This window comes from Littorina saxatilis, linkage group LG16 (assembly GCF_037325665.1).
Source record: "Littorina saxatilis isolate snail1 linkage group LG16, US_GU_Lsax_2.0, whole genome shotgun sequence".
NCBI classification, from domain to species: Eukaryota; Metazoa; Mollusca; class Gastropoda; order Littorinimorpha; family Littorinidae; genus Littorina; species Littorina saxatilis.
The window spans coordinates 29980445-29993364 of record NC_090260.1 but is presented as its reverse complement, the minus strand read 5'-3'; the positions used below and the strand labels follow the sequence as shown (position 1 = coordinate 29993364).

Sequence of the window (12920 nt, the reverse complement as noted above, 5' to 3'; positions counted from 1 at the left end):
AGTAAGAGGTAAATTAAGCATTGCCAGCACGAGAAACTGTCTAGAGCTACATCTGCCGCGCGCCGATGGTGGCCCTTAAGACCCCAGCCCCCTCATTTAAGACTTTTTTCTTTTGAGGCCTTGTTTTCTCCGTTGAGACTTTTTTTTTTGTTTGTCTCGTGCAAAATCCTGAGTAGATTTATGTTGATGTACAGTGCATGATTTTTTTTTACCCGGGAAGAAATGTATGTTAAACTGAACGCCAAAAAAACACACACTTCTTCTTCTTCTTCGTTCATGGGCTGAGACTTCCACGTTCACTCATGTTTTTTGCACGAGTGGATTTGTACGTGTATGACCGTTTTTACCCCGCGATTCAGGCAGCATACGCCGATTTTGGGGGAGGTATGCTGGTTATTTTCGTGTTTCGTGTTTCTATAACCCACCGAACTCTGACATGGATTACAGGATCTTTTCCGTGCGCACTTGGTCTCGTGCATGCGTGTACACACGAAGGGGGTTAAGTCACTAGCAGGCTTGCACATAAGTTGACCTGGGAGATCGGAAAAATCTCCCCCCTCAACCCACCAGGCGGCAGCGGCTGGGATTTAAACTCACGAACTCACGACCTTCCGATTAGGAGGCCGATGTCTTACCACCACGCCACTGCGCCCGTCGAAAACACACAGACACACACAAAACCCAAACAAACAGCAGTGGTTTTGTGTGTGTTTATAAACACAGTGTTCTTCTTTCCTGTTTGTCCATACACTTCTGAGACCGTCAGACTGGTCGACCTACTATCAATCAATCAATGAGGCTTATATCGCGCATATTCCGTGGGTACAGTTCTAGGCGCTCTGCAGTGATGCCGTGTGAGATGAAATTTTATACGGCCAGTAGATTGCAGCCATTTCGGCGCATATTTACCTTTCACGGCCTATTATTCCAAGTCACACGGGTATAGGTAGACAATTATTAACTGTGCCTAAGCAATTTTGCCAGGAAAGACCCTTTTGTCAATCGTGGGATCTTTAACGTGCACACCCAATGTAGTGTACACGGGGGGGGGGGGGGGGGGGGGGGGGAGGGTTCGGACACCGAAGAGAGTCTGCTGACAGCGGCCAACTGAATACAAATCCAGCGCGCTACCAACTGAGCTATATCCCCCCCTACTAGTGAGTGTTTCGTTTTTGTTTTAATACAACTAAACGTTCGCGGAATTACTTACGTATTTTTCATTTGTTTTAATTATTGTTGGTTTTTACGTTTAGTCAAGTTATGACTAAATGTTTTAACATAGAGGGGGTAATCGAGACGAGGGTCGTGGTGTATGTGTGTGTGTCTGTCTGTATGTGTGTGTAGAGCGATTCAGACTAAACTACTGGGCCGATCTTTATGAAATTTGACATGAGAGTTCCTGGGTATGATATCCCCGGACGTTTTTTTCATTTTTTCGATAAATACCTTTGATGACGTCATATCCGGCTTTTTGTAAAAGTTGAGGCGGCACTGTCACACCCTCATTTTTCAATCAAATCATTTGAGGCAATGAGTGTAGGTGCATTCCCTGACATAATTCTATGCATCATTGCACCTTTGTTATAGGTAAATCCTAATTTGATAGGAAGAATCTTTAGTTTTTTTACAATCAGACGTAGAGAGAGATGTATTTTTTAAAAGAATTAATTCAACAGCTCGTCTATGTAAAGAGAACAAGTGTTTCAAAGTGTTTGCACTTGCAGAGTCCCACACTGTGTACGCATAATCAATAGTTGATTGAGAGAGAGAGAGAGAAAGAGAGAGAGAGAGAGAGAGAGAGAGAGAGAGAGAGAGAGAGAGAGAGAGAGAGAGAGAGAGAGAGAGAGAGAGAGAGAGAGAGAGAACTAGAGAGAGAGAGAACTTGTCTTTGTAATGTATTATTATATCTATATGCAGTATGAAGTGACTTTATTGTGTGTTTTGCCCTCTATTCGTCTATGCCTTACCTGTGTTGTAGTCGTGTATCTGGGAGACCAGGTTGGTGCCGAAAGGACTGTTGGCCTTGGGAGGGTCCCGGTACTCGTATCTCATGATCTTGGTTTTGTTGTCGTATTCCTCCTACAATTGACATGACTCAAGGCTCAAGACTCAAAAACTAAACATTTTACTGTCTTTATAAAAACCAGGACAATTGCCATGCGGTGTCAGGCGATCACAGACATAAAACACATCACATTTACTAAGAGTTAAAGATTGCACTAAGAACTAACTAACAACACTAAACCGTATTACATATACTAAGAATTTAGAGTTGCACTAAAACACGACACTGCCGGTCGCACACTGAGTTGCGCCTCCATATTGTATTGTCATGCAATAGTACCACAAGAATGAACTGAGGTCAGTTAAACCAAAACAAAAAAACACCAGAATGTATCACCCACCGTTTGTAGATCTACATACACCTATTGCACTGACTTTCCCAATGATAGCATTGGACCTTTTTACGCACATATTGCAAACACTATTGTATTGTCAATAGTAAATGTACCACAGGAAGTTACGGAAGTGAGCTAAGAAGAAATCACAGAATGTATGACCGTTTGTAGATCTACATGTGCACGTATTACACTGACTTTCCGAATGATAGCATTAATTAACCCTTTTTACGCACATAATTATATTGCAAACACAACTCTCCATGTTCGCTCCCTTTTACGCCTGCATGTACCCCCCCCCCCCCTCCACCCGCCCGCCCCCCCCCCCTCCCCGCACTGTCTCCTCCCCTTTTCCACTCGTTCACCCTTACCACTCATGTAACATACAGCGATTCATCCTCATGTCACCCTCACTAAATGCAGCTAGAAACTTCTTTTTCATCATCACATAACCTTTCGCCTATGACCTTCATATTAAATGACCTTGACCAGCGACGACCTTGACAAATACACTTGACTCTGAAGGTTAATGACCCCGAGAAATCCGATGGTCTTGACTTTTTGTTATGCCATCCCATAACCCTTCGTATTCGACCTTGACACTAAATGACCTTGATCAACATTGACCTCGACAAACGACCTTTACTCTAGAGGTGACTGACCCCCAGAAAACCGATGGTTACGGCGTTCATTTTGAGCACCTCACCTTGGCGCCGAAAAAGTGCCTTGACACTAAAATAAGCTTGAACATGCAGCTTTAACCTCGACAAACGACCTTGACCCTGGAGGTGTCTGACCCAAAGAAAACTGATGGTTTCGACGTTCATTTCGAGCACCTCGGCGCCAAAAACCAAAAAATTGCCTTGACATTAATTAACCGTGACCATGCAGCTATAACCTCGACAAACGACATTGACCCCTAGAGGATGACTGACCTTGAGAAACCCGATGGTTTTAGCGTTCACGTCGAGCACCTCCGCATTAAAGGAGTAGGCTTGAGGCATGGTGGGCAGCAACTTCTCGTTGTTTTCCGAGAAACAGTACGTGTTGCGAGGAACCTGGAACAGAATTAAGTGTGTCCAAACATCAATTTGAAAAAAACAATCTCCTTGAATAGCAGAGCAATGGTGACTGCGCGTGAGAGCGATACATACATCAAAAGAAAAATCCAAATACAAAGAGACTGCCAACGTTCCAATTTTCAGAATAAACAAGAAGAGCAAACGCTCGATCGAGTCACTTTCGCAGTTCTGAATATTATATGAGGCATCAGATGGACAGGAAGAAATTGCTATTCACAACACAATGAGTCACGTTCACATAAAATTTGAGCCCGGTCACTTTTATAGTTTCCGAGAAAAGCCCAACGTTAAGTTGTGTGTTGCCGAACAGAAAAGGCTAGTTATCTCCCTTGTTTTTCTGATAACGTTCGTAAAAGGCTACAGATGTAAATACTTTGATGTAAAGAATAATCCTACAAAGTTTCAATCACATCCGATGAACTTTGTCAAAGATATAAAATGTCTAATTTTTCCTTTGACGCTGACCTGTGACCTTGAAAAAGGTCAAAGGTCAACGAAACCATCGTTAAAGTGTAGAGGTCATTGGAGGTCACGACTAAACAAAATATGAGCCCGATCGCTTTGATAGTTTCCGAGAAAAGTCCAACGTTAAGGTGGTGTCTACGGACGGCCGGCCGGACAGACTAACACTGACCGATTACATAGAGTCACATTTTCTCAAGTGACTCAAAAACCAAGAAAGGTAAGTTGTTGGAATGTTTGTTATTACATTATTAACGTAATGTTAATGTAACATTAAGGCCAAAAAAAAATAGGTGTGGTTACGGTAACATAGCCAAAAAAAATAGGGTAGAAGGTAGGCAATCACTTTTTTTTTTTAACTTTTTTTTCCAATGATTGTGTACAAATTAAACCTACTTGACAGGGAAATAAGTGTGCGACTCGAGCGCTGTCGCTTTCATTGCGTTTTCTGCACTCGGTTTTTTCTTCTTTTTTTTTCTTTTTTTTGACAAATGTAATAAAAAGTTATAGGGTCGGCCCCTAAAAATAGGGTAGGTCGGGTTACCGTAACCACACCTATTTTTTTTTTAGGCCGAATTGTAAATGTAACGTATATTTGTCAATAACAAACGTTGCAACAACTTACCTTTCTTGTTTTTTTAATAAATAAAAAGGCAAACAAATACAGCACGCACACGTGTGTGAACGAAGAATACAAACGAGTAAAGGCGCGACGTTTCAACCCAAGGGTCTTCTTCAGGCAAACGCACAAAACAGGAAACAGAAGATGATAAGACAATAGAACAGAGAGAGGAATGACAGATGTAACGATTCACGAACCAAAACAAACGGATATATGACCAAGGGAGGCTATTCTATCATAGTTCATAGCTCGATGAATAGTTCTCTGTCTATCTGTCTGTCGTTCTCTGTCTGTTTGTCTGCTCCCTCTCTCTCTTTCTCTCTGTCTCTATCCCTCTCCCTCACTTAGGCTGTCTATCCCGCTTTCTTTCTCTTTCTCTGTCCCTATGTGTCCGTCTGTGTGTGTGTGTGTGTGTGTGTGTGTGTGTGTGTGTGTGTGTGTGTGTGTGTGTGTCTGTCTGTCTGTCTGTCTCTCTCTCTCCCTCCCTCTCTCTCTCTCTCTCTCTCTCTCTCTCTCTCTCTCTGTCTCTATCCCTCTCTCTCTCTCTCTCTCTGTCTCTATCCACTCCTCTCTCTCTCTCTCTCTCTCTCTCTCTCTCTCTCTCTCTCTCTCTCTCTCTTCCTCTCTCTCTCTCTCTCTCTCTCTCTCTTTCTCTCTGTCTCTATCCCTCTCCCTCACTTAGGCTGTCTACCTCGCTTTCTTTCTCTTTCTCTGTCCCTATGTGTCCGTCTGTGTGTGTGTGTGTGTGTGTGTGTGTGTGTGTGTGTGTGTGTGTGTGTGTGTGTGTGTGTGTGTGTGTCTGTCTATCTGTCTGTCTGTCTGTCTCTCTCTCTCCCTCCCTCCCTCCCTCCCTCCCTCCCTCCCTCCCTCCCTCCCTCCCTCCCTCTCTCTCTCTTAAATGGCTTGGACTCGATTCGTACAATCCTGGCCAGATATGAGATGGCGGTGACCCGAATCGTTTTCACCGGAAGAACTTGCTCGCTTTCCACCATACCTCAAGTATTTGCTCTCTCTGTCGACGTCAGCCTGGAAGTCTGGAGAGACAGCGAGGAACTGGTTAGAGTCGTACAGGTAGAAGAGACATACTAACGCTTGTCTGGAGAGACAGTGAGGAACTGGTTGGAGTCGTACATGTAGAATAGAAATACTAACGCTTGTCTGGAGAGACAGCGAGGAACTGGTTAGAGTCGTACAGGTAGAATAGAAATACTAACGCTTGTCTGGAGAGACAGTGAGGAACTGGTTGGAGTCGTACAGGTAGAAGAGACATACTAACGCTTGTCTGGAGAGACAGCGAGGAACTGGTTAGAGTCGTACAGGTAGAAGAGACATACTAACGCTTGTCTGGAGAGACAGTGAGGAACTGGTTAGAGTCGTACAGGTAGAAGAGACATACTAACGCTTGTCTGGAGAGACAGTGAGGAACTGGTTAAAGTCGTACAGGTAGAAGAGAAATACTAACGCTTGTCTGGAGAGACAGTGAGGAACTGGTTAAAGTCGTACAGGTAGAAGAGAAATACTAACGCTTGCCTGGAGAGACAGTGAGGAACTGGTTAAAGTCGTACAGGTAGAAGAGAAATACTAACGCTTGTCTGGAGAGACAGTGAGGAACTGGTTAAAGTCGTACAGGTAGAAGAGAAATACTAACGCTTGTCTGGAGAGACAGTGAGGAACTGGTTAGAGTCGTACAGGTAGAAGAGACATACTAACGCTTGTCTGGAGAGACAGCGAGGAACTGGTTAGAGTCGTCCAGGTAGAAGAGACATACTAACGCTTGTCTGAAGAGACAGCGAGGAACTGGTTAGAGTCGTCCAGGTAGAAGAGACATACTAACGCTTGTCTGGAGAGACAGCGAGGAACTGGTTAGAGTCGTACATGTAAAAGAGAAATACTAACGCTATACTAATCAGCTTTCCACCATACCTCGAAGTACTTGCTCTCTCTGTCGACGTCAGCCTGGAAGTCGTAGAACTCATAAATGTGTTCAAAAGGGTAGGAGTAGGTGGCGTTGATCCAGCGAACTCCCACCACGTGACACCGCACAGGCGCAGAGTAGCCGGAAATGGATTGCCATTGCTTCTCGTCTGCAAATAGTCATTCATCAAAAAATGATTGAATTTATTTCCCTTTAGTTCTCAGCAGTCACGTGACTTGTGACTGCTCATCACTTTCTACATGCATATGTTTAAGATAAAATGTATGATGTATGTTTGATCAAACAAAGGACGATGTTACATGGCGAAAGGTGTTATTATAGATAGATTAAAAGAGAAAGTCATCTGATGAATTTCTTCCTCTAAGATGAAAAAGGAGACAAATAGAATAAGAAATTGTTTGAAAAGAAAGGATGAAAGATAAAAAGGACGAAAGAAAGAAGGAAGAAGAAAGAAAAGAAGAAAAGAAGAAAGAAATAAAGACAAAAAACATAAGAAAGAACGAAAGAAAGAATGAAGAAACAAAAGGAATGTTAAAAGAAAGAAAGAAAGAAAGACAGGAAGAAAGGAAGAACGAACGAACGAATGAAAGAACGAAAGATAGAAGGAAATTTCTTTCTTTATTTGGTGTTTAACGTCGTTTTCAACCACGAAGGGTTATATCGCGACGGGGAAAGGGGGGAGATGGGATAGAGCCACTTGTCAATTGTTTCTTGTTCACAAAAGCACTAATAAAAAAATTGCTCCAGGGGCTTGCAACGTAGTACAATATATGACCTCACTGGGAGAATGCAAGTTTCCAGTACAAAGGACTTAACATTTCTTACATACTGCTTGACTAAAATCTGTACAAACATTGACTATACTCTATACAAGAAACACTTAACAAGGGTAAAAGGAGAAACAGAATCCGTTAGTCGCCTCTTACGACATGCTGGGGAGCCTCGGGTAGATTCTTCCCCCTAACCCGCGGGGGGGGGGGGGGGGGGGGGGGGGGGGGGGAGATGGGATAGAAGGAAATAATTAAGTAAAGAAAGACAAACAGAAAGAACAAGTAAGGCAGAAAGAAAGAGATGTTTCTTCCTCTCTCTCTCTCCCTTTCTCAGACGAAAGAGGCAGCACATTGCCTGAAAAAAACCAAAAAAACAACACAGTTCTGCGAAAGGCCTTGTTTTGGGGCCGGGTAGCTCAGTTGGTACAGCATTGGACTTATGATCCTAGGGCCACAGGTTCAAATCCCGGCAGGGACGTCGACGGACACGGGTCAACTTTCAGTTATATGCTGACTCAGGCACGGTATCCATCTCCCGCCCTCGTGTCACCACAGAGGCACGTAAAAGACCTCGGTCATTCTGCCATAAGTGCAGGTGGCTGGTTACACCTAAACACGCCCACACCTGGGTAGCGCGACTTTTGTTGCTGCTAGCTTTCCACTGGGAGGAAGCTACCCAGCATTTGGATAATAGAGTACAAAGAAAAAAACAAAAACAAAAAAGTATACATACCACTGAAGTACCAGTACACATTGGCCGTGGCGTCCATGACGTCCCAGTACTGACACGAGAGCCACTTGTTACAGGGGATGCCCCGGATCGTCTCAGTTCCCTGGTACTCCTCATGGATCCCGTTGCCGAAATGCAGGGCCCCCATCACGGAGTACACCCGATCCTGGCCCGTCCCGTTCTTTTGCAGCCCGAACATCTCGCGGTTCTCGTTCTTCGAGAGGTCTTGCTTGAAGCAGAAGTAGCCCCCCTCTGCAACGGTCGTTAGTTGGGTGGTTAATTAATACAAGTCGTTGACCTAAACCTCAATAGTCGAATTCCGAAAATAACCCTGTCGGGTTTGTACCGATCCTGTCCCGTCGCGTTCTTTTGCAGCCCGAACATCTCGCGGTTCTCGTTCTGCGCGAGATCTTGCTTTAACAGAAGTAGGCACCCTCTGCAACGGTCGTTTGATGGATGGTTAATTAATACAAGACCACCACCTAAACCTCAATATAATTATGAATTCCGAAAATAACTCTGTCGGGTTTGTACCGATTCTGTCCCGTCGCGTTCGTTTGCAGCCCGAACAACTCGCGGTTTTCGTTCTGCGCGAGATCTTGCTTTAACAGAAGTAGGCACCCTCTGCAACGGTCGTTTGATGGATGGTTAATTAATACAAGACCACCACCTAAACCTCAATATAATTATGAATTCCGAAAATAACTCTGTCGGGTTTGTACCGATTCTGACCCGTTCCCGTTCTTTTGCAGCCCGAACATCTCGCGGTTCTCGTTCTTCGAGAGGTCTTGCTTGAAGCAGAAGTAGCCCCCCTCTAGCTCTGCAACGATCGTTAGATGGGGAGTTAATACAAGACGTCGACCTCTAAACCTCCATTAAAAACGTCTGGAGAAGAAGAGCTGACAGTTTTTATCTTCTCTTTGGGCTGAAGGGAACGAAGCGAAAGTGGGTGCCACCTAATTAGGTGGAACAAACCACGGGGTCTGATAAGACTGTCTGAACAAAAAGGGCAATTCTTATCTGCAGGGTTCACAGCAGTATATCGCTTATTTTTTTTTAATATTTTTTTTTTATAACTTCTTTCTTTTGTTTTTGTTTTTGTACTTCACCTCATCTCGACTTATACAGTACTCACAATCTTCTCATGTACATTTCATTTTCCAATATACTATTCAAATCGTATCTATCACCATACTTATATTTACTAATACACATTTTTGCAATCAAAATAGTGTGATTAGTTACCTTATTATTTTGGCATATATTGATAACCAAACAAGACATCGTGTTCTGAAAGGTGCACATTTAATCCTGTATTTCTAAAAATATAATGGACAACATTTTCCCAAAAGCTCGTCAACTTCTCAGTATATCGCTTAGGCCTAAAAAAAAATAGGTGTGGTTACGGTAACCCGACCTACCCTATTTTTAGGGGCCGATCCTATAACTTTTTATTACATTTGTCAAAAAAAACAAACAAACAAAAACCGAGTGCAAAAAACGCAATGAAAGCGAAAGCGCCCGAGTCGCACACTTATTTCCCTGTCAAGTAGGTTTAATTTGTACACATTAGAAAAAAAAGTTAAAAAAAAAAGTGATTGCCTACCTACCTACCCTATTTTTTTTGGCTATGTTACCGTAACCACACCTATTTTTTTTTTTTTTTGGCCTTATTAATACCCGTTTATTCCGAGGCGAAACCTGATGTAAGTGTCTCTACATTTTTTAATGGTGATTTCATTCAGGAATTTTTCAGGACTATGGACGGCTTTAAAACCTGAATAGGTGCTGTATCTGTCGCTGCTGCCCATCTTGCCGCGCCCTTCATCCTTAAAACGAGTAATCATTTTCTGTTTAGAATAGAAATACTAACGCTTGTCTGGAGAGACAGTGAGGAACTGGTTCGAGTCGTACATGTAGAATAGAAATACTAACGCTTGTCTGGAGAGACAGTGAGGAACTGGTTCGAGTCGTACATGTAGAATAGAAATACTAACGCTTGTCTGGAGAGACAGTGAGGAACTGGTTCGAGTCGTACATGTAGAATAGAAATACTAACGCTTGTCTGGAGAGACAGTGAGGAACTGGTTCGAGTCGTACATGTAGAAGAAGTATTCTTCCGCCCCGTCCTCTACCTGTTGAGAAAGAAACATGTCTCTGTTATCAATACGGCTAAAACACACCTTCCTTTCAATGAAGATCTTAAACAAAATGAGACAGAGTGCTTTCAATCAATCAATCAATATGAGGCTTATATCGCGCGTATTCCGTGGGTACAGTTCTAAGCGCAGGGATTTATTTTTTTATTTTTATTTTATGCAATTTATATCGCGCACATATTCAAGGCGCAGGGATTTATTTATGCCGTGTGAGATGGAATTTTTTTACACAATACATCACGCATTCACATCGGCCAGCAGATCGCAGCCATTTCGGCGCATATCCTACTTTTCACGGCCTATTATTCCAAGTCACACGGGTATTTTGGTGGACATTTTTATCTATGCCTATACAATTTTGCCAGGAAAGACCCTTTTGTCAATCGTGGGATCTTTAACGTGCACACCCCAATGTAGTGTACACGAAGGGACCTCGGTTTTTCGTCTCATCCGAAAGACTAGCACTTGAACCCACCACCTAGGTTAGGAAAGGGAGGAGAAAATTGCTAACGCCCTGACCCAGGGTCGAACTCGCAACCTCTCGCTTCCGAGCGCAAGTGCGTTACCACTCGGCCACCCAGTCCAGTGCTTTATAGAGAACTAACAAACAAAGGGAAGTTAGCGCTCTAAATGCATGCGACATGTGTAATAGAGTAAGTGAGAGTTATACGGAACCAGTCTCCTGGCACCTGAGAGAATAACAAGCAGTGCAATGAACAAGCGACTTTCATCCTCAAATCTGGACTTTTTTTCTTTCTCAGTATGTTAACCATCATAATCATATTGACAATGAGCGAGGATACACTACTGCGGCATTCAGTAGACCCGGTCAAGTCGGTTTACTATTTTCTTCTGATTTACCTTTGGGATCTGAAGAATGTGATCGAAAATGAACACAAAATAATGGTGAAACAAATGAAAACTGTGTTTAGAGGAAGAAATGCATGTGAGAAGTAGCGATGAGGAAGGAGGGAGTCTTAAAAACGGGGATTGTGTGTTTTATTTATTTATTTATTTATTTATTTGGTGTTTAACGTCGTTTTCAACCACGAAGGTTATATCGCGACGGGGAAGGGGGGGGGGGAGATGGGATAGAGCCACTTGTTAATTGTTTCTTGTTCACAAAAGCACTAATCAAAAAATTGCTCCAGGGGCTTGCAACGTTGTACAATATATGACCTTACTGGGAGAATGCAAGTTTCCAGTGAAAAGCACTTAACATTTCTTACATAATGCTTGACTAAAATCTTACAAGCATTGACTATATTCTATACAAGAAACACTTAACAAGGGTAAAAGGAGAAACAGAATCCGTTAGTCGCCTCTTACGACATGCTGGGGAGCATCGGGTAAATTCTTCCCCCTAACCCGCGGGGTGTGTGTGTGTGTGTGTGTGTGTGTGTGTGGGGGGTGTCTTAAAAAGGGGGTTCCACTGTAACACACCTGTTTGACAGCGGCCAGGTTCGCATCGTAGTTGTAGTATTCGTGCAGTGTCGTGGTCTTCAGCTTGTACAGAATGTTCGCCTCAACCCTCATGCTGAAAGACTCCGGCAGGTCTGGCAGCACACTGCCTGGGAATGAAACAAACATTTAAGTGTTAGTCAAAGGTGCAATAGCTTAGTGGGGAGGACTTTGGCAGGTCTGGCAGCACATTGCCTGAAAATGAAACAAACAGTGCTTTCAAGTGTTAGTCCAAGGTTAGGACTGCGGCTTTCCACCATAGAGGTTCAAGGTTCGATGTTTCCAGTTCCTGAGTAGGTTAACTTATGCGCAGACCCGTATGTGCCCTTTTCCGCTCGGCGTGTACATACAAGCATGAGGCCACATTCGCACGATAAATAACCTGCAGTCCATTTTAGCGTTGGATGGGCTGAAGAAGCATGCAATCCCCCAGAACAACGGATTATGACTGCCTGAACGGCGGGATAAAAAAAGTCATACACGTCTCTCTCTCTCTCTCTCTCTCTCTCTCTCTCTCTCTCTCTCTCTCTCTCTCTCTCTCTCTCTCTCCTCTCTCTCTCTCTCTCTGTCCCATCTCTCCCTCCTCTCTCTCTGTCCCTCTCTCCCTCTCTTCTCTCCCCCTCTCTCTTTCCTCTCTCTCTCTCTTTCCTCTCTCCTTCTCTCTCTCCCCTTCTCTCTCTCTCTGTCTCTCTCTCTGTCTCTGTCTGTCTGTCTGTCTGTCTGTCTGTCTGTCTGTCTGTCTCTCTCTCTCTCTCTCTCTCTCTCTCTCTCTCTCTCTCTCTCTCTCTCTCTCGTAAATACTACTACCACTACATTATGTTGTATGTTAATTCTATTGCTCGACTACTATGTTGTGATCGTAATTGTGTATATATATGCTTATAGTTTTTAGAACGTGTTCATAATCATGTTTTTTGTTATCGTTCCATATTTGTATGTAATTGTATGTGGGTGTGTGAAATAATGGAACACCAAAAAACACCCAACAACAACAGAATAATGCATGTTTAAACCAAGAAGAATAATGATGGCAAAGCAATAATGGGAAAACGTTAGATTTGGGAGTATTATTGGAATTTGAGTTCAACATTGGAAGTACATTTATGGTATGATTTTGTTGTTGTTGTTGTTGGTTGTTGTTGTTGTTGTTGTTGTCGACACGATATTAGTTTATTGATGAAGTTGTTGATTTAAAAATGTAAGAATTAGATTGAGAAAAGAAAAACATCTTTGAAGAAGGATGCTCCCCACCTGTAAAAAAAATAACATCTGCATCTGTTCAACAACAAAACAAAACAA

The 12920-nt window shown here is 43.1% G+C and overlaps 1 protein-coding gene across 1 annotated transcript in view; it reads right to left on the bottom strand.

The window, feature by feature from the left end:
- The window catches only part of LOC138951357 (uncharacterized), a 36348-nt gene that overhangs the window by 14323 nt on the left and 9105 nt on the right, over window positions 1-12920 (bottom strand). The window contains exons 3-9 of the mRNA XM_070322974.1: window positions 11604-11731; window positions 10061-10136; window positions 8708-8815; window positions 8005-8253; window positions 6489-6649; window positions 3335-3457; window positions 1968-2079 (exon numbers count right to left, since the gene is read on the bottom strand). Of these exons, the coding sequence (XP_070179075.1) occupies window positions 1968-2079; window positions 3335-3457; window positions 6489-6649; window positions 8005-8253; window positions 8708-8815; window positions 10061-10136; window positions 11604-11731 (957 nt within the window). The remainder of the gene's footprint in view (window positions 1-1967; window positions 2080-3334; window positions 3458-6488; window positions 6650-8004; window positions 8254-8707; window positions 8816-10060; window positions 10137-11603; window positions 11732-12920) is intronic.